At 39.4% G+C, this 23153-nt stretch overlaps 1 protein-coding gene across 2 annotated transcripts in view; it reads right to left on the bottom strand.

Annotated features, from left to right (window-relative positions):
• The window catches only part of erf (Ets2 repressor factor), a 55528-nt gene that overhangs the window by 7162 nt on the left and 25213 nt on the right, over positions 1-23153 (bottom strand). The window contains exons 2-4 of one of the 2 annotated variants that reach the window (XM_023262144.3): positions 18402-18621; positions 7333-7445; positions 1627-2531 (exon numbers count right to left, since the gene is read on the bottom strand). In XM_023262144.3, the coding sequence (XP_023117912.1) occupies positions 1627-2531; positions 7333-7445; positions 18402-18621 (1238 nt within the window). Of the gene's footprint in view, positions 1-1626; positions 2532-7332; positions 7446-18401; positions 18637-23153 lie in introns of both variants that reach the window. The other variant, XM_023262143.3, reaches the window with a different exon arrangement.

The raw sequence follows: 23153 nt of genomic DNA, 5'->3' as shown, positions 1-23153 counted from the left end.
TTCAGCTAAGTCAGTGTTTCTCAAATAGTGGGGCGCGCCCCCCTGGGGGGCCGCAGAGGCATGTCAGGGGGGGCGCGAGCGACTGGGAGGAAAAGGTCCTTCAACACGGAACTAATTAGCTGAACTATTGTTTTAACGTCGGCATGTTTTTCGCGGCGTACAATACTGAAATTGTGATGACCCCATAGACTGTATATGCCATAGATATAAATAATAATAATAATGATCTTCTATATATATCTATGGTATATGCACTGGCCGTTCAGACTCCGAAGTACAGACTCCAGAGAACGGGAGAACGCATCGTTAATGTGCAGTCGGAACACCAGCGTACTCGATCACGTCACGTACTCGGCTCATCTCCTCCGATTATTTTTACCAGCGATGTCAAACATACGGCCCGCAGGCCAAAACCGGCCCGCCAGACGGTCCATTTCGGCCCGCAGGTCGGATAAAAATTACTGTAAATGGTAAATTTGTAAAACTGTAAATTTAAAATAATTTCTAGACCTTGACAAGTTGTTCTGATCATAAAGTAAAATACTAGATTGTTCAGTTCCAGATAGCTGTGACTGAATGTTTTGTGTTTTTGTAGATAAACTGTTATCTGGCAGTTAGAATGCATGTGTAAATGACGAACTGAGGCATAATAGGCTACTGTTGAAACCGAACGTATTTTCCATAAGAAATTTCAGGTTCATAATGTTTTGTAAAAAGATAGTTCATTAATTCTGAATATTTTCACAATGTACTTTTTAAAAAAAAAAAAAAACTAAAACAAAGGGGAAAAGTTGGAGTTGTGGTTATTTATAGGTTATTATGCTGTGATTTTACTGGTGGGGCTCACTGGAGATCAGATTGGATTTATGTGGTCCCTGGTCCCTTTATGTGGTCCCTGGACTAAAATGAGTTTGACACCCCTGATCTTTACTGTGAAAAACAACAAAATGGAATCAGATAAAATAACACAGCCCTGCATATTCACGTTTTAATATTAAAACAGTTTTTATTTATATATATATATATATATATATATATATATATATATATATATATATATATATATATATATATACACACATATACACACATATATACATATATATACATATATATACATATATATATATATATATATATATATATATATATATATATATATATATATATATATATATATATATATATATATATATATATATATATATATATATATACACACACACACACACACAAAGTTATGGGTGGGGGGGTGCGGAAGTTTTTTGTCCTCCGAAGGGGGGCCCGACAGAAAAAATTTGAGAACCACTGAGCTAAGTGAAGGAGGCAGCTTCATTGTTTCCTCAAAATACTGATGGTGGAATTGTTTTGGTTAAACATTTGCGTGAAGGACAGAGAACTGTCCCTAATGTACAGACAGCAGTGCTGCCTTACTGCATGAACCAAATCCTCAGCAAACCTGGTGGTGCAACCAGGTACTACATCAAATAAACAAAAATATATTTTCTGACATGCCTGTCCTTCATCTTGTGCCCTGTCAGCCAATATATTTGTTATCAGTTTAATTATTAGCAGCATTCAATCAATTAACCATCAATCATTAGCATCTTTATTTCGCAGACTCACCTTGATCTTAGGAGGCCCCCCAGCAAGGGCAGAACTGCTCATCTGACCAGACCCTGTGAATGAGGAGGACTGGCTGGAGGAAGAGGAGGAAGAAGAAGTAGCCAATGAGCTCCCTGCCTCCCGCTGTTTGCGGCCGAGTGGCGGCGGCTGCAGCTTGAACTTGTACGGTGATGGATGCTGGTGCCCGTCGTCGCCGCCCCCGGGCTGCTGGCTCAGCGAATGAGAAAGCGACATGGGCGGGCCATGGAGGTGATGGGCGGCCGGTTTCTCGGGGGTGGGGCGGTGGGGCTGTGGGATGATGATGTTGGGGTAGTGAAGGAAGGCTCGGGGGCTGAGGTGGTAGTTGAAGACTGACTGGGTGTGGGCCTGCAGGTAGTGCTTCATGTCCTCCGGGTTGAAGGAGAAGTGGGAGCCCATCATGGGGGACGACAGAGAGGGGGACGGGGTGTAGGGAAGGTGGGGGGTGGGGGTCATAGACAGGGCTGGGGACAGAGTCGGGGCCAGCAGGCCTCCAGGACCAGGCAGGGGTGAGACGGGGAAGGGGGACAGAGGCTCTGGGTGGACCCTGGGGGCAGGTCTGGGCAGCCCCGCTGGGTTTGGAGCCCCTCCGTAGACCCTGAATAGAGAATCATGAGGCAGACGGGGAGGAAGGAGACCCCTGAAGGCCCTCTCCTGCCCCACGGCTCTTTCCTCGGCGCCCACAGCCTCCTCCAGCTCAGAGTTGGTGGAGGTGCCATCGCTGCAGTCGCTCACGGAGCCTCGGGCCATGCGGCGGGCGACGCTGCTGAACATACCCGGGCTGCGGAGCTCCTCGCTGGACGACAGGACCTCTGATGGGGTGGAAGGAGGGAAACGGAAGTGGGTTCCTCCGGTTGGCACAGGAGGGGCACTCTGTGGGACTCGACCTGCAAGGGAGAAAAACAAATGTTTACTGGGAGTATTCTGTGGTACTGTGCAGGAACAGAAACACTGATTATGGATGTGGTGCTATTAAATTAACCCTTTCAACCACAAGCAGTTTCTTGGCATTTTTTTGTGCTTCTGCCAGATTTTTAATCACTGAGGGCTCATTTTTCACTGCAACATAAAGTCCTGCACCTTTATGAAAACTGTATAATCATAGCTTGAATTAAAGAGAATTCTAAATGTCTACTGTGTGCTATGAAATGGTTCTAAAGACATGCATTATAAAAACTGAAAAACAAAAACTGAATTTCTTTGATTATTTTGCAAAAAACACAAAAAAACTGAAACAACATATGCAAATCTTTTTCAAGTTACTGATTCTGGAACAAACACGTGGGCTCCACTTACTACAGATATTTTACTGCTTGGATTTTTATTTGTTTGTTTCCATACTTGCCATCCTATTTCCCCCGTGTAAACACTGCCTGCAGTTCAGCCGAAAAGTCCCTAAAGTTTTGTGACACAACAGCCGGTTATAATCAAGAAACCGAAGGCTTCCAGGCTGCACAGAATTTTCTTGTTTATCAAATTTTGATTAGAGCAAGTGACTCCTTTTGGTACATTTTAAAGGAGACTCAAAATGGAGTGATTTTGATGAAAAATCCCGCTTTAAAATTTTCTGACAAAACAACACATCACAGATGATTAGCAGAAAGATTGTCAGGTTGAAAATTTGACTCATTTGGTTTTTACAGTTTCTGGCTCTGATAAATGGTTTGATTGGGAGATTTTTTTGCATGGATTTCCAACTTGCTGGTCAGTGGTGTACAAAAAAATTATTTCACAATTGTAATACGTGAGGAGAAATCTCAGACAGATAAAGTCTGGACAGCGAAGAAAAAAAACTGTCTGCATGGAGCGAAAAAAATGCTTTTTTATTTCTAAATTTGGATGAACCAGTCCTTAAAACTGAAGAGAATGGGAAAAGTAACTAATGAGGGTAGGTTTTATTCTACCCAGAGGGTTACAGGCGCACACAAAGAAAACAGCGGGCTACACTAAGCCACAAGTTCCCTTCTCTTTCAACCCTCCTCCCTCCTCGCTCTGCCTCTTCTGCCAGGGAGACTGTGGCACTGCAATAAATTCTTGGCATCCAAGCACGTGCCAGAATTAAATATTGGAAAAGTCGCTCTTACTGCCATCACAAACATGGGTTGGGTTCCTCTGTTTTTTTCCAGAGCTGCTGAGCGAGTGTCTGTGTGCGTCTCCCCTTTTAAAAAGCATTTGTGTCAGAGATGATGAGCGGAGAAAAGCGGTGTGTTTATCCGTTGTGTGCATTTGTGGGCGTCTCTGCTCGCCTATCAATCCAGACTGACGTGGGCATTTGTGTGTGTAACCATCGTATGAAACCATCATATCACAACATGTCAGTGTGTGGGCCACATCACACAGTGGCTATAATTAAAGTTTCGTGCTGCACTTATGTCACCCAGTATCCAACGCTCCATATGGGCTGTGTTTACACTGGGTGGCCGGGAACAGAACGAGAGACGACTTCAGAGGAGGGAAGAGAGGGATAAACGTGGCACGCTCATGTCTTCAACACATACAGTAACCATGCAGACACATGTATGTGCACTCACAACCGCACAAAATCTGTCTAGTTTCTGATTAGTTCTTTAACTACTCCAGCATCCATCTAAAAACCTCTTTTCACTGTGACCAAGGTTGGATGCAGAACCGTCTGAGTCTTTACCTATGAAGGCCAATTCACGGTTTCCACATCTGCCATGTTTGTTGTTCGATTCACACTACAATACATATGCACTGGTCATATTAAACACAGAAAAAGAAGTGGATCTCCAGAGGAAGTGTCTCAAAGGCACTTTTTACAGGATATAACAGTTAGTTACATACTGGACTGTAGCACTGTGTCATTGATGAACATAACACGGGATTTAGAACTTTCCACTAAGTTTAGGCGCCGTCAATGGAAATCGTGCAGCTACAAAAAAACAAAAAAACCAAAAAGCACCTCCAAAGTACAACTATTTCAATTACAACTCTCAAGATTCTATTTTAAAGGTGTGCATGACAGATGAGCAGGCAGCAGACATAGCACAGGATTTCTGGAGGAGTTAGTGCTTCCTGCTGTCTTTGAGCCCTGTCGATGGAAAGTAGGAAGCTACAATTTACCTCCAACATCTGACTATGTCTGACTATTTTAATTACAACTCTTTTAATCTTCAGTTATAAAGGTGGTGAAGATGAATGAGCCATGGGTGGACATAGCACATTCTGGAGAATTTAGAACTTCCCACCATGTTTGGGGACCCGTTAATGGAAATCATGCAGGTACAAATAAAAGCATCTCCAAAGTCCAACTATTTCAACTACAACTCTCTCGATATTAAATTTTAAAGGTGTGGATAATGAATGAGCAGTGGGCAGACACAGCACAGGGTTTCTGGAGAATTTAGAACTTCCCACTATGTTTGGCCACCGTAAATGGATATCATGTGGCTCCAAATCAAAGCACCTCTAAAGTTTGACTATTTAAATTACAAGTCTTTTAATATTCAATCTGGTGCGGATTGCTGTTTTTTTTCCCTCCACAAACTTATTTTATACAACGTTAATGATTTTGGAACAAACAGATATTGATAATGAATGAGCAGTGGGCGGTTACACCACAGGATTTCTGGAGAACTTACAACTTCCCACGATGTTTGAGCACCATTAATTTTAAACCGTGTCGCTACAAATCAAAGCACCTCTAAAGTTGGACTTTTTGAATTACAAGTCTTGTAATATTCAATTATGAAGGTGCAGATGATGAATGAGCAGTGGGCGGTTACAGCACAGGGTCTCTGGAGAATTTAGAATTACTCACAATGTTTGAGCACCGTTAATTACAGGTCCTTAAATATTCAATTTGGTGTGGATTGTTTTTTCCCCCCCAGAAACTTATTTTATACAAAGTTACCTATTTTGGAACCAAAAACATGGTGATCATGAATGAGCAGTGGGCGGCTACAGCACAAGGTTTCTGGAGAATTTAGATCTTCCCACCATGTTTGGGCACCATTAATGGAAAGCTTGTTGCTACAAATGACAACACCTCCACAGTCCAGCAAACTGACTAATTCAACAACTCTTTTAATAATGAATTATAAAGGTGTGGGCAACAGAGAATCCCCCGACACACTCTCTCCTCGTAACAAGCAATTGTTTTGACAACTGTTTGTTTTCCTGCAACAACTAATTGACTAACTGACTGAGGTAAGTGGCTGAAAGGTTGGCTGTGATTGTACACTTTTTATTGGATATAACAGCTGGTTACATAATGAACTGTAGCACCTTGCCGGTGTGATTATTCCTGAGGTTTACTAAGCACACAGACATAGGACAGGATTTCTGGAGATTTTAGAAGTTTCACTGTTTGGGCATCGTTGACCTAAAGCATATTGCTATAAATCTACCTCTTGTCGCAAGTACTTCAATTATATTTCTTTTTCTGATGAATTAGAAAGGTGTGGCTGACAGAGAATGCTAACTGTATCTCATCATAATGACTATTTTTGAGGGCAGCAGTTGTTTTGCTGGTAAATGCACAATTTCAAGGTTCAAGACTTTCCATTTGTCCCATGCTCATACAGTTTGTGCAGTGAAGTGCAAGCTGGTGCGCTTGAGTTGCAACTATATTTGACTAGTTGTCAACTATTAAATTAATCACCAAGATACTGATAATTATATCTGTTTGAGTAAATTCCAGCCTCTAAAATTCTAATACTCTCTCGTTTTTATATTCGTCTATGACAGTAAACTGAATATCTTTTAGTTGCAGACAAAACAAGATATTTGTCATTTTGGGGTTTGAGGAAAAGCTGGTTGACACCATTCACCTTTTTTTGACATTTAATAAACTCAACTACTAACGGATGATCATTTCAAAATTATTTGACAATGAAAAAAAACATCAGTTACAACCCTATTTCAGTGCGATAATAAATTTTGTGCTACACATGGACGTCTGCAGAGGAAACTCATGGATTAGGAAAGATGTCGAAATGACGTCAAGCTCACATCAAAGTGGAAAGCACGAATTGGCCTTAACATTTGTCTCTGGCACGTAAATTAGTAAGGCACCCACCACACTGACTGGAAACCTTCTCAGACAATAACATTTGAACGTCTCAGTTACAATGTGTGCTCAAAAGCATTGGGTCTCCAACTGTAAACCCAAAATCAGGGCAACAAAAATGACATTATGATTCAAAGTATCAAGTAAACTTCTGTTCATGGCAAACAAGCTTCTGGCATCAAAATTTGCAATATCTTCACCAATTGTGTTTAACAGCTATTTTGGCTGATAAAACTTTGGCTTCACAGCAAGTTTTTTTGCTACACTTTACAGCTGTCAGCCAATGATCCATAAAGCCAAATTCATAGTCACACAGCACATTGAAAGACTCTAAATTCAGACGTCTGAAGGCCAAAAACCTTTTGTCAGTCCCAAAGCTAACACTCACACACATTGTGTCCATGTTGTCTAGTGTGACTCTTGTCGTTTCAAGGTTAAAACTCCGCTGACTTCCAAAGCTGGTGTGAAATAATGCTAGCAAGTTCTTTTTTCAATAGCTCCAGCAACAAAAACACTGGTGAAAGGCTCAGTTTATGAGTTCACACAGCTCTGTGGAAGTGAAAAAGAAAGGCTACAGATTGTCTGAGGGTTTAAAGTTGGTACGTTGCCCTTAGATTTCTAAAGTAAGACTGAATGTGTGGGCGAAATATACATACTGGAGCCCATGTCGATGAAGGGGTAGTTGACCAGCACTAGTTTGTTGAAGTTGAACTTGTAGGTGAACCTCTTCCCTTTGGTCTTGTGAAGAATCCTCTTGTTGTAGTAGTATCTGAAGAGACAAGCAAAGAAAGGGCGTTATTGTAAAGCAATATGCAGTACATCTTTGACTATGGCTTCATGTTGTTCTAGCCTGATATTAAAAGTGAAACCACCGATAAGTATGCTTATTTACGCACATTTCCCAGTCGAAACCACCGAGTTCCATAAAAACGTCAGCCTGCCAGTGATTTTTATTGAAAAGCACCATCAACAAAGTTCACCATTTTGTTCTGAACCTGGAAACATGAGGATAGTTGGCTTAAATGTGGACATTTAGCAATCCATTTGGCTGAGACAGTAATCAGCAGTCAATCAGTTCTGTACTTTCTTCCAGTTCTGCCATTGTGAAGCAGTAACTGTGTGAGCGGTTCTGCATAGCAGCATAAAATGGATGGAAAGATAATTTGAGGCATTAGAGGATTTGCCCTTTGGTGCCAAATAACACATTTTAAGTGTTAACCTTTTTTGTCCATTCCCGCACACATCAGTAATTTCTCGACACATTATGTAAATTATTGTAAACAGGAATAAAAGGTGCAGACAAATGTTTTGTTCTTTTGTATAAGAATGATCGGGGACTTTAAGTTAGTAAACAGTAGCTCTTCTTCTGGCTATGCTGTAAACAGTGCCAGATTTATTATTTCTGACCCCTCGCTGCTTCGGTTTGACGCTGCCTGGTGCTGAAACGCAGCAGGGAGGAAGGCTGGTCTGTCAAAGCACAAGATGAGCCCCTTGGAGACATTTTTAGTACTTCAATTTAGAACTTTGATGCTCTGACGCCAAAAGCTCCGTTCCCAGACGTGCTTTGGCTGCACTCTTTGTTTGGTTGCTTTTTCACATCTCAGTGTTTCCCACAGGTTGAGAATTTTCATGTGGTGGTGGGTGGCGCGGCGTGACCGATACGCTTGCCAAGACTCTCGCAGTTTAGAGAGTCTAACCCAGTTTGTTTTCTAAAACTGAAATGTACAGATGTCCCCTAAACGCCCACCAGTGGATGCTAATGGACAGATGTGCACAGGGAAGCCTCTTGTCTCTTCATTCAGTTACTGCAGGGCGGCCAGATGTGCGAAGAGTCAAATAAGGTGTTCAAATGTCAGAATTACTTGATTTGAAACCAAGAGAGTTTACCTACCTGGGTGGGGCAGCCAGAGACACACCCAGACAGACCTGCTAAATTGTAAACGCACCTGTGTGACCCATAAAAATGCATAGTTTTGCTCTTTGCATGCTGGAGACTCTTGAAAAAAACTGCATCTAACCTTCAGTTCCCCAGTATGTTTTTAAAACTGAGAAGCATTTTTATATTGAATATTTTTTGTGGATAAAATGAACCCTGTAAACCCCAAACTGAAAGGCAGATTTGAAAAGCATGTTAAAAAAAATACAGTAATTGCCAAAATGACTCTATTTATCAGAGCCAAAAACTATAAAAACACAAATAATAATCTGATTTTCGGGGAAAATGACCAAACCTAACCTTAAACTTGGGCATCAAAGTCCATTTATTTAACATGTCTTATTTAAAAATTCACTGAAAATAAACAGTTATTGCCTGGTCCTATATAAAAAAACAAAACAAGAAATTCTACGTTCCTCAGTACAGCAGAGGAGTCATTAGTTCCAAATATTTAGAGGCTATTTGGTTGAACTGCAGGCTGTGTTTACAGACCAAATAGGAGGCAAGTATGAAAACAAACTAAAGACGTATGTAGGAGAACATCTATAGTGTGCAGAGCCACCCTTTCCCCCCAGTATTAGTAACACGTCGGTAGTTAATGAGTAATCAAGGAAATTAAACTTTCTTTTTTATGATGTCTAACATTGTAGCTGTGGTATATTGCACAGAGGACATTTTTGAGTTCTCTATTCTTCTAGTAATGTTTGTGGTGTTCCATGGAGGTGCAGGACTTTATCTTGCAGTGAAAAATTGACCCCATAGTGAATAAAAACGTGACAGGAGCGAAAACACACCCAGAGACTACTTGGGGTTTAGAGGGTTAATGAATCAGTGTCTTTTAGGTGGCTGCAGTGCATTAAAGCAACAAAACAATGCAATGTTACAAAAGCCAAAAGTGAAACATCAGAAACCGCAGTGTGGCTGTTGAAAGCGCTACCTGCATGGTAATTTTTACGAGTCAGAGCGCTGTACACAATTAAACAAGCTGCTAACAATGTGAACATGAGGCTGAATTCAAACTCTGACTGTGATTACTTAAGGAAGTGAGACAGCCGCTCAGACTTAGTCTTACTCAGGCGGCTCCATTAGCATGAGTGCATTAGTCATCGTCAATACACGGGGTAATGTAGAGGAGTGAATAGCGCGGCACTGGCGGCTCATCTAAAAGACAATAAAATGGCTCCCTGTGACTCACCGACCAAACCGCATTCATATTTCTTTATGTAAAAACTTCTAAATCAGTGTCTCTCATTCAGCTGTCCGCTTCATTGTGAGAAATCTAATATGTTAGGGTCAAGGAGAGAGGTGTCCACTGGATGTATCTGTATATAAAGATTTACCTGAATATATCCAAGTGAATAATAAATCTGTTGTTGTTAATAATTTCTGATTGAGCTTCTCTCCAGCAGCAGCGGGGGCTGAATTTAAAAAATCAAACAGGTGAGCATTTCAGCTTGTGTAACTGCCCTTTATCCACCCATCGATCTGTTTTTCTTTATACATCCATTCATCCAGCAAGATCAATAGTTTATTTGTGGCTAAATACATAACATACATGTGACGCAACACACGTGGTTTATCATTAATAACGTGCAGGTGAAACTGCAGTTTATGCAGAACGCCCAAACGTAATAAAAAGGCTGGATTCTTACAGGTTTCATAAAATCAGTCACACTTGTAGTGACAGTTACAAAAAAAACCCACAATGATCATGTTAGTCATAACGACAAAGCTGCATCCCTGCTCCAGCGTGAACACATTAGTCACTGGAGTTCGGTACAATGAAAAACAAAGTAGAGCCGGAGTGTGTGAACCAGGAGCTCATCCAGCCCCTCAATGACTCAATGAGTGAAGGGCCTCTTCTGACAGAGCTGACTGCTACGCTCACCCACGCGCTCAGATGTAATACAGGCGCACACACACACACACAACAACAGGCGAATAAACAGCAGGCACAAAGGCTCAAATGCACAATGGAGGCAGAAAACATATGCAAGTGACGACAAACCCATTGAGCACACGCACAACGAATTAGAGCGGTAATTTGAGATATCTGACAGCACATAGTGTTGATATCCTCTCAACTAGCAGGTATCGAACTGTTTAAGCAGCATGCAGTGATGGAAAAAACCCACTAATCATAAAGTAAATACAAGAAAACACAACAAAACTAAAACTTGAAGCTGCATTTAGGTCTTTTATTCCCCTGAGTGTTAAATTATTTAGCATTAACCTGTAAGAATTGCATGAATCTTTGAGGTAGTCTGCTATCAACATTTGAAAAAAATCAAGTGTCCAGGTGCTATCACGCCTTCTGAGTCACGAATGAGATATTTTTCTGGATCAGCAAGAGCAACAGGAGCATTTTTTCAACATGTGAACACACAACTGCTTTAACACTGCAACTATGCATCAAGATTAAGGGGATTATTCATCGTCAAGGTATGCTTTGTTTGTCCGTAAGCAGGATAATACAAAAACTACCAGGACAAATGTTATGTTGAAGAGGTGGAGCACGGGGAATTAAATCTTGATGACGATCCAGATCACTTTCTTTAAAGTCTTAAGATCAAGGATTGGCTCTGAAAGAAGTGCGCTTACTTGCGACTTTCAAGAGTAACGGTGGCAGCGAAACTGTCTTTTACACTAGGATGATTAAACTCACAATTAATGCAGTTCACATGTGGAACAAACTATGGATGGTTGACCAAATAAGTGAGACACTATGGAAAAGTGCAATATCCAGATCGCAGGTGCTGCAGTTTCTTGTTAAAGGTGATATTTGTCACAACATATGATTTTAAATGAAGTACTGTGCTGCAACAGCCTGCAAATCATATCCTCCAGATGGAAAGAAACATGTTTGTTTGGTACAGAACACAGCAAAAAATGGAATTTTTACATCTTTTACGTGAAAAATAATGCCATAAATTGCCATTAAGGTTAACACTGTGTCTCTTATCCCAGTATCTGTAACAATAATCTCATTATAATTTATTTTGAATGTTGTTTGCATGGCTCATCGATGAACTACAGTCTGTTTAATGTACTGAATTTAAATGTATATTATACATTACATCTCAAACATTAATCTACAAAGCAAGATTATCACACACTGAGACTCTGTTGATGTCAAATATGAAGTCTTGCAAAAACAATGTCTTTAAAGGTGTTTCAGCCCTTAAGGTCTTAAGGTGTAGATGGAAAAGAGGTCGACTGATCTTTAATTTGGGTGATTATCGGATCCAATATTCAGCAGCTTTCCAATTAGTGGTACTGTTATTTTTAAAAAAACAAATTTCCAATAAAATAAATTAATTTAAAAATGTGCTACTTTGGTTCTAAAGCAGCAACCTCACTCTATCTGTAAGTACTATTTACAACATTATTTGATTGATTACACTTCATGAAAAACAGCCAATCAACATGGAGGGACAAATGTTCAAAAAAAGTCAATTTTTGGAAGTTTAGTGTGAAAAAATTCTGACACCAAGATTTTCATTTTTACTGCAAATCAGTTCTCCTCGATTTATTTTCTGGATTCACTGATCAGAGTTTCCTCAAATGTCTTGTTTAGTCCAAAGATCTTCAGTTTACTGTCATAGAGGAAAGAAATCAGAATTTTACTCAAACCAATTAAATTATTACTTGTTTTGTCTTAAAAAAAAGTCAGAAAATGGTGAAAAATGTCAATTAGTGGGTGAAGATCTTTAGTTTACTGTCATAGAGGAGGAAATAAACAGAAAACATTCACGTTTAAGGAGCTGAAGTCATAGAATTCAGACGTTTTCTTCTTGAAAAAGTACTCAAACTGATTCATTAATCAGCTGTTTAGTTCTAAAATGTCAGAAAATTAAAAAAAAATGTGGATCGGAGTTTACTCAAATGTCTTGTTTAGTCCAAAGAACTTCAGTTTACTGTCACAGAGGAAAGAAACCAGAAAATATTCACATTTAAGAAGCTAAAATCACTGAATTTAGACTGCTTTTATTTAGAAAATGACTCAAACAGATCGATGAGTAAAATAGTTGAAGATTAAATTCATAGTTGATAACTAATTATTGTAGCTCTAATGTAATTTAACTGCTACTATTTGCTATTGGCCCTAAAATGAACATATTAATGGGAATTAAAAGGTGAACAGCAAGCAAGTATTCAGGTAAAATCCACTGCATTCAAAAAAATGTGGAAAAGTATCAATACAACGCAGTATACACTACACACACTGTCTGAGGTGAACTGCAGGATTTGTGTGGGTGTTAACAATATCAGGGCAGTATATGCAGTAAAAGCTGGAAGGACATAATGTTCACAGACGCGTTAGATGGATGGTACTTTGAATGTTGGGGGGGGCAGGCAAATACATGTGAAAGCAACACAGACACACATTCACACAGCACTGAGTCAATATGGGACAGTCGGCCTCACATACCGAGGCCAGGCTCGCTCGAGGCCTCCAAGCTCTTTGAAGATCATTTGAACTTCCTTCAAATAAACTAGAAAAGACTGTATAGACTTTATAGACTGAACACACACGTAGATGAGCAGCAACACACACTCACGAGAAACAAAAAAAAAAGTCCACGCACACATGCCCTGTGTATGCATGAGCGAACACACACATGTGCACCAACGCGCGCTCATTTCAAAAGACGGCGAGAAGCATCAATCAAAGATGAAGAGAACTTTTCTTCCAAAAGACGTCAGAATTAATTAACAGCTCGTTGTTCATATGAAAGGTTTACAAACCGCAAAGAAGACGTGCACAACAGAGTTTGGCTCCAGCTGGTCCTTGAAGTAAAACACTTAGTGAAACCAGAGAGAAAGTAATTCCTCCCGTATCAAATCGACTCAACACACTGTTAAACCTTTGTGGGCTTAATTCTCTCTTAATTTAATGCCCACACTCAATTTGAAGATCTAATTTCTGTGTCTATTTTTGTGCGCGAGCAACAAGTTTGATGTGTTTCAAATAACTGAGGATCACCACGGGAGATCAAGGACTCCTGGTTTCTCCTTTAGCTGCATCAATTACAACTTACAGATTACTGCTGCAAAATAAATAATAAAAATATATCAAGGACATGTTACTATCAAGTGTTTGAAACTGAACGTTGTACAAGTGCTTCAACTTTTTCTTAAGTCACTGAGGTATTGAGTTCTTGGCACTGCAGGATCAAATGTGAAGTAGGTAAAGAAATTGAAATAAATCGTTTTAATCTGTAACCAGAGATGGAGGTCGCAGCTTCAGCTAGTTATGCAGTATGTGTGTTGCATTGTTGTGTGTGTTTAACTGTGTCGTTAAGTAAAGCAACGAAGAACTAAATGATGCTGCAGAAGAAATGCATCTCACACAACTCTTTTAACCCTCATTCTATCAGCATAAAAGGAATATAGAATCACAGCAAAATATTAACTAACTTCGTTGTAAAATACTGTTAGTTCTGATATCAATGTCATCTGTAAAAATGTATTATTCTTTGAAGAAAGTTATAGCAAATGAGCATTTTATGTGAAACAAAAACACTTATTTTTAATGCAAATTGCAGGATTTGTGCTTTTGATTCTGGTATCATTTCATTTTAAGTGATTTCAAGTAAACATTTGCCATCACTGCCGAGAACAGACAACACTGATGGTATTCAGGACTATATTATAGAGATATAATCTAGATTTATTGCAGCCAATTATATTTTGGAGCTTGGAGAAACAACAAACCTCTTCATAATTTTCAGAAACGGCTATTTTTGTGGTTCCCCCCTCCACTCGTGGTGTGTCATGCGTATGACTGACGTGCAGTCAGAACAGGACAGAGTGTGAATGTGGGCAAAAGTATGTCCTGCTCTGACTGCATGTCAATCACAGGCATGACACGCATATTTGAGTCTTATATAATACATTTTACCATGAGATGATGTTATATTACTTGTGCAATAATTGTATTTCTGACGATTATTTGAGGAAAAACAGGATTTAGGATCTGTGTCTGCCCCCTTTAAAATGACTGACAGTGTCTCTACCTTCCCTGATAATATGTGCTACTTTGAATTAGGACCCACAGCAAACAGGAACTCAATCAAAAGTTCCATCTATTAAAACTGCATCAGAGGAACCGGGTGCTTTTGATCGAGCTCCCCAAGGAACACAACATAATGGTGTTTTAAAAAAAAGCATCAATTAAAACAAAAACAGAAAACAGGGACATTAAGTCTGGGGTCTGCAGGTACCTCAGCTGGCAGGATGAGGGTTGAATTCTTGTAAACAAATATGCATTCAGATATATTCAAATACAAGTTGCACAGAACATGCAGTGTGTCTTTAAATATGCAGTTATACGATTATGTTGAGGAAAAAAAAGTTGCAGCAACAAACAGGACAGATGGGCTGGAGGAGGGCTGACATATAACAAGGTGTTAAGTGTTTGTGTGTGTGTGTTTGTGGGTGCGTGTGCGTGAGTGTGTGTGGTGACGAGGGAGCGTAGCTAGTCATCACCATGGCAAACTATAACCCACACCAACCTACAACACAGGAGGCGACACTGATGACTAGATGAGAGCATGAGATTGTGTGTTTGTGTACACGGCGATGAGAACAGACTGGCAGCTAAATAAAACTCTGCAGCATCCCACATGTGCTCTGCAGAGGGTGAAGGTGTGCGTTTCTAAATCCGCCGTCACCCTGGCGCTTCAGCACGCAGCGCAGATGCACAATTCACAACAACACGTTCGCTCTTCTTTTCTTGCACAATGCAAATGGTTGGAATTAACTCTCTGAACTCCAAGCAGTTTTTTAAGGGCATTTTCTTTGTTACTGTCACATTTTTACTCACTGTGGGCTCATTTTCTATGCACTATAAAGTCCTGCACCTCTATGGAAACAACACAACCACGGCTAGAAGTAGAGAGAACTAAATGATGTCTTTTCTGTAGTCATGTCATGAATGATTTACATTCTTGCAGCCTTTATCAATTCATAGATATTTCACCATGCTGAATGTATCGTCCAACAACTTGCACTTCTGTATACTGTTTCTAAGCCATGCTGCAATTACTTTTATTAAATATGTTTATTATTTTCTGTGAAAACACATACTGTAGTTCCTAAATTATTAGCACGTGATTGTTAGTCATAGCAGATTCAAAAGTTGCTTCTAATTGACATTGAGAAGGACAGAGTTGTTAATTTTTTTTTAACAGAATCTGTCCAGTTCACGCAATTTATTTTTGGCAATTTTTTTGAATGAAACATGTAGAATCAAGTGATTTTAATGAAATATCACAAGCTTAGATTTGATTATATTTGCTTATTGAGCTGTAGATCACGATACGTTTATTTCCCACAGGGAGGTTGAAAATTCTTTCTGTTTTTACAGTTTCTGACTCTGATAAATGGTGTAAACTTGGTTATCTTTAAAGAAAATGTAAAGGGTTAAGCTCAAATATACCATCAATAATAAAAAAAATTCTGAAAAAAAGTCGACAAAATATTAAAATACAAAAAAAACAACACTACTAAAAAGTGTGAAGCGAAATGGCTTGAAAATGAATTCTGATTTAACAAAAAACAGAATATGAGCATAAAGCATGGTGTCTTTTCCAGTTTATAGTTGCTCCTCATATTTCAGCAGAATCTAAAATCGAGTACAGGTCATGGCAAAGTAGCACAGTGAAAGCTTCTGTCACCATTCTCCACCTTCAATTTAACAGGTTTCCTTTTAAAACAACTTGTTTTCAAGCACAGAACGACAGACAGCTAATAACTTAGAAGAAGAAATAATGTTCAAACTCTGCTGTGTGAGAACAGACACGGTGTTATCAGTAGCCCTGTGGTCTTCTGTGCCGCTATCTTAACCACTAATGAACCGGATCCATTTTAAAATCAATCCTGTATGCCTCCCAGAGTTTATCACTGTTCAGCTGGAGTTCAAAACAAACATGATTCCAGCTCCTGTAATTGGGTTTGATGAAACTGTCTCGGCCATTGTCTGACTGCTCTACTGTAAAAAATCTATGGCGAACATATGACCTTAAATATGAAACTTAATACAGCAAACTAACACTAGATTAAACTTATGCTCACTTTAAACTTAAAGTATTTTGTAGGAGAAAGAAAAAGGTCTTTTGTTGAAGTTGACTTGTTTTTGTGATGTATCATCTGTGTAATCAATAAGCCACAAAGACAGCAGACTCTAAACGTGTAGAAATTAGAGCTGGACAACTAATCGAATCTTGATATGATTTCCTGCAATCAAATAAGCACAAATCACTGCAAAATTGCCATTTAAATTCATACATCCTAGAAAAACTCCCCCGCATATAAAATTACGTCCTCCCTAAACTAACAGGAGTCACAAGTGAGTTATCACTTGTTTTGGCCTTAGTTTTGTGAAGTATGCATCCCTGCAACGCAAAAAATTCCTGGATGTTGTGGCTGCAAATCAAAGTAAAAGAGTAACACACAAAGCAAAATTCAACTGTCTGGAGAAGACGATGAAGAGCTCATATGGAGGTATTTTGGATTTTTGGGCAAGTGATGTTTAGCAAAGAGTGCATTAGATCAACTCAACTCAACTTTATTATTTGTCCCTTGAAGGGCGATTTCTTTTGCAGCAGTTTACACAAGCATTCCAGTAAGCAAACAATAAAAGACAAATTAAAAAAGTTAAAACTACATAAAACAGTAAAAACGCAGTAAAAACAAAAAACAGATGTGCAAAACAACACAACAAACACATGTGTAACATCGCTAACGTCACTGTATTCACATTATTCCAAGCCCCAACAGCGATACTATACAGTGCAACAAAATATCATACGATGAGGAAGAGGAAGCTGTAAGTAAAAGGTTGATTTGATGCAATTCTGATTCCAGAGGATGCACAAGTTGTATTTTGATGGCAAGATTTGGACATTAACAGGAACATGGAAGTAAAGGGAGTGCTCCGTTTATTTAAATATAAAAAAAATTGCCCTTACAAATCAATAAACAACTGCGTTAAATAACCATGATTATCATTTCATCCATAATCATGCCACCCTTAGGACCATGAGATGACACACAAGCTTACTCTAGTCATTGATGAAGATGTTGGTGAATGTTCTAGAAAATGTAGTAGCACTATGCTACATTGGATGATTGATAACTCATGCGTTTAATTTGGAATGTATGTGAATATTTTGTCACTAAAAGGAATTATCTCAATATTAATAAAAAAAAATTAAAAATCTGGATTTTCATTTCAGCCTTTTGTTGCAGCACAAATATGAATTCACGTTTGCACTTTCGACTGCTTTATGTTCTGCTCATCTCAGTCGCAGATGCTCCTGAATACGACTGCAGAGAGAAATTTGTCCCTTTCAGAGGGTGAAGGACTAACCTTGCACTTGTTGGTGTAAATTGGAGGCAGAGGTTTGGTTGCTAAGATGCAGAAAATACTTTGGAGTAAAAAAGAAAAAAAAAGCAACAGTGAATAGTAAGATCAGAGATTTCTTTGCTCGGACTGACGAGTTTAAGGCGGTCATGGCGGCGGATAACAGAGATTGGGAGTTGACGCAAAGCAAATAAATGATTAGCGGCATGATGAATGAGGGAAGTACACGTAGCGGCTGATAAGAGCCAATCAGGAAGCAAACATGGGTGTCTGTGTCATCATTTCCAAAAGTCACTGTTCAGAATGAGTTTTCACACTAGAGGAGCATTTCCAGAAGTCTCAGATTTAGGCTTCCTAAAATGCAGGTGTTGGTAAAAATGTAGAAAATGTAATATGTGTGTTAGCAGCTTCAGCCTCACCTGAGAGCTCGGCTGAGCTTGTCGTAGTTCATCTGGGGTTTACACTTCCTGGCACCCCACAGTCGGGCCACCTCATCCGGGTCCTTGATGACAAACTCTCCATAGTCTCCCTGCCAGGCGATGACGTCGTGGTACTCCTCTTTCCTCAGCAGCTCCAGGATGAAGTGCCACAGCTGGATCTGCCTGGATCCAGGGCTCGACTCCGGCTTATAGGCCCATTCTGGGAAAGCAAACCCTAACGTGAGCGAAACAGAAAAAGGGGCATTCAGGTGGATGACCGTGTAAATGTTTTATGATTGATGTTAAAAAAACAACAAAAAAAAAAAACAGGTCAGACAAGAAAAGCTGTATTTACCATCTTGTCTTGTGTTGACTCGTGTGAAGTGCATGCGATTAAAATATTATCCCTCTGAAGCTGTTAATTGGTCGGCTTAACTGCAGCCATTTTGTTGCCGGGTCAACAACACAATAGTCTTAAACTGCTTTGGTTTACAGCTAATAACAGTCGGGATTTTAAACTGCGAGTACAGACATATTGCAGTAATCGGCAAAGGAACAGTGTAAGGTTAAAGTGCAGCGTTAAAGAACGGATAAAAGACTAAGATTGTGAAGGATGAAACATTATAAAATCCTCCACACATTTCTGTCTGCGTCTGGTGATGAGCATTTTGGTTAAATCTGTTCCCACCAGCTGCACTCGTATCAAAACTTCCCCGCTATCTGCATCAAAGCTGGAAAAATCAGCACTGTTGAAACAGATTAACAGGCCTTGAAATATGCGCAGCCAAAATATAAGCTATGGTTTTATAACTACTATCAGCACACACAGTCACAAAAGCACACACACCATTAAACAAAGTTAAAAGTATAGGCTTTGTCTTGTAAAGCAGTGGGTGGCAGTAAAAGACTCAACACCACTTCAACAGAGGCTGAAAGGCTGAATAGCAAAGGCATAGTGACACACACACACACACACACACACACACACACACACACACACACACACACACACACACACACACACACACACACACACACACACACACACACACACACACACACACACACACACACACACACACACACACACACACACACACCTTATTAGGACCAGATGTGTTCTGGCAATCAGGCTGAGAAAGCGGAGGGTGGGAAACATATGGGCACAATATAACAATGCTGAATTTAGTGTGTGTATGTGTTTATGTAACTGTAAAGAAATGCACTATCCTAAATACCAAGGTTACAATCAGTTTCCCACACTCTACAAAGCCTGTCATATCTATATAGCAGTGACAGTGAACTGTTAACAATGATATGCTCAAGGCTGACAGACTGTAACAGTGTCCTGCGATGTGGCCTATTAACCAGCTTTCGACTGAAACGCGCTGACATAATGTTAAAGTTGTTGCATCACAGTGCATGTGATCATTATCTCAAAATATCATCTGATGCATGCAACCAGCAAAACTGGCAAATGTTTATTCTTTTCATCCTTTATTGCCTTGTCAACATTTGATAGGAAACCGCTTCGGGGCAGCTTCATAAAAAGGAGACAATAGCTCAAAGAACAACCACAGAAAAGCATGACACCAGATGAAAACCAGATAAGACGACAAAAAAACAGAAAAGAGTTGTATAAGTTGCAACAAAAAAAAGGAGGACACACCTGGTTACTAAATTCCTGTGTGAAGTAAACTGTATGTGGTGCCCAGATGATGATTAAATCAATTATGACTTTTCCATTTACTAAACATGTGCTTTCATTGTTTGCACAGTGTGCGGACTGGGGCTGGATTCATTGATGAATAGGCTGCAAAATGGCAAAGTAAACAACCGGCAGGCTTCAGTTTATTAAAAATTATACGCTGTACCTGATGTTTAGTTTTTTATCATCAGTAGAAAGCGACTTTTTACAGTGTTTTTTGTCAAAAAGGTCATTTTTTTGCTACTTTGAATTCACAGCGAACCAATTAAAAGTGCAACAACTGACTAATGTCTTATTTATGAAGTCATGCACGTGTTGGGTTCTGGGTACATTTCAGAACTTCTCTGTCCTCAGTCCACCTTTAAGTCTCAGTGGCATCCTGTGGCTAGACTGGATATGTATCGCAGACATCCGTAATTCAAGTCTTCCTAGTCAAAAAAGGACTTTTAAGGTATCCACAGTGTCGTTTTTCCTAGAATAAGTGATACCATGTTTACCATCCATGTGTTTCTCATTACAGATATCTGCAGCTCAAGTTTAACTGGAATGTAATTCTAGTTTCAGATGTTTATTTCTGAATAGTCAGAGTTGTAGTTCAAGATATCTGTGATTCTCTTCAATTCAAGACACTGACCATTGTAGGCATCTCAAATTAAGCTTAAACTATTTGGAATGACATTTTAGAAATTTGAAAATGGAGTCTAAATGTAATTACAGATACCTCGAATGAGTTTTGATGAAATAATGCAGATGTCTGTCGTTGCTGTGGCAAATGTAAACCACATATGACAAGCTGTTTTACCACCATGTCAGAGCAGTCAGAAGCCAAAATTCTAGTAAAATTTGACCACAAGTCTTTAATGAATGAAGCTGTCATCCTCCACAAACTCCTCTTCCTATTTTACAGCATGTTTTGGTGATCTTATCCGCCACGGTAGCTGCGATTACTTCTGCTAACATCAGTAAAATATTTTGCTGGACTGATTTTCCAATCTCAGACTAGTAATAGTGACATTTGAGATCTCAGCGACATTTATTTTGTCAAGTCAAAATTGAATTACAGACTAACTAGCCACAGTTTATTAACAGCTAGCACAAAATTATGCTGTTGATATCTGTAATTTTAATCGTCAAACTCAGCTATTAAATGTTAAACAGCTATTGATCCCAAAAACAGCTTGAAACTGTAAGAAGACTGAGGTTAGCAAGTAAAGGAGATCGTGCTTTGAGTCAAAATGTTCCTCCTAAATTGACATTTTAAAGCAAGCATTACTATTTTAGCATTTTGTTTCAATCACTTTAGAATTAGACCTTTCACGTTTTTAATCCTGTTTTCTGTGTCACCATTTTGCACAATTCCTTTGTTGCTGCCTGTCTTGTAACATGCACAAATCTTTGGTCACCTCCAGGTGGTTTTAAAACGTGCTAAGAAAATATACTTGATGTGAATCTTTTTGTGAAGCTGAGTGGATATCAAACTCTAGCACCCCTGTCTACATGGGTGGTGCTTTCTTAAAAAAACAAAACAAAAAAGAAACACTGTTTGAACTTGCCTGGACTCACAAATAATTGACTTTGCTGGTAATTATTACAATGCACTGATAGAGTCATAACCACGAGGGTGCACGTGTCTTCAGTCTGCTCTGAAACTAACATGTGTTTTCCCGTATCCAGATACAGATCAGATTTTATTAGCAGGTGTAAATGGAGTCAAAGTGAGTCATGGAAAAACTAACCAAGTTGGACGCAGTGAAACCAAAGTCCGCTATCAGGTGTGCAAAGAGCAGCTAAGTGTCTGCAAATGCACAGTTGGGGAAGTCGTGGCAGAAGCGTCGACTGTAGTAGTGACGCGTAACTGGCTGAAAGTGGCAAAGTCGGACGACAACAAGCAACAATTCATAAACTAAGACCGACAACAACACGACTCAAGACACCAAAACACACTTGTAAATGCAGCAGCTGGTGTTGACAATATCCAGTGTTGCCACATTACAGCAAAAGGTCAAGTACGACTCAACTGTGGAAGCAGATTTTTCAGTGCATGAAGAACTGCTCATATTGTCAGAGGAGTTTAAACTTAGCAAACAACCAAAATCTGACTATTGCACCGGCCTCCTGCCTTTGACATTGCTACGAGCTCCCTTGTAATCAGTGTCTGGCTCAATAATCGAGACACACACCAGTTGGGAAACTGTAATCTGCTTTTCCCCTTTAGGACAGATTCAAGAGTTTCAAGCTGTAATGTTTTGCTGTCCAATAGACGCTGAATTTTGCAAGAACTTTGATGAGCCAGAGCTGCATTTCTTTATTCCCTAAACTAAATGAAACATACTGATTTTGTCATCCATTTTGTACATTGGAATTACTGTGATATTTGATATTTTTTAGATGTTGCCTCAATCCAAAACATTTCTGGTATTGAAAGCTAAATCTGTGTTTTAGATGTAGTTTGATGTATTTTCCACTGCATTTCTATGTAGCATTCATATTGTTTGTGTTTTGGGAATGTGATGAGTGTTCAGATGCATGACAGAACACATTACATAACACATCTTCATCCACATTTTGGAGTACGGAAATAACAAAATGAGAAAACAACTTAAGAATGTATTCGACTAGTTCAAAAACAGTAAATGTGTTTCATTGGGAGATGGAAACACCTTCTGCAAATAAGTTCTGACACAGCAAACATTTAACTAACACGACTGATTAGCTATTTCCGCTTCTCTTGTTATCTTTGTTTCTGAAAAGCATGAAACACGTCAGACACTAGCTCACATCAAAGAATAATTACAACACGGTCGACTGAATGTTTCTCTCGTGCATGGCCAAGGTTTTCTGTTTTTAGAAGATTATGCAAATTTTCAAATCAAAGTTGCCATTTGAAACACTGCAACTGACAAATCACAAAGGCTGCGTTATAGGATATGTGTCATGCAGCCCGTCTGACCCAGGATTTAAACTGTAAAGTCAGAAATTCATGCCATCCTCCTTGTGTGACAGTCATGCTTTTGATGGCAACTCATGTGGGTAATGCTCTGTCA

Source organism: Amphiprion ocellaris, chromosome 15 (genome assembly GCF_022539595.1).
Source record: "Amphiprion ocellaris isolate individual 3 ecotype Okinawa chromosome 15, ASM2253959v1, whole genome shotgun sequence".
NCBI classification, from domain to species: Eukaryota; Metazoa; Chordata; class Actinopteri; family Pomacentridae; genus Amphiprion; species Amphiprion ocellaris.
Note: the sequence above shows the minus strand (reverse complement) of the source record. Positions and strands in the feature narration are given on the sequence as shown.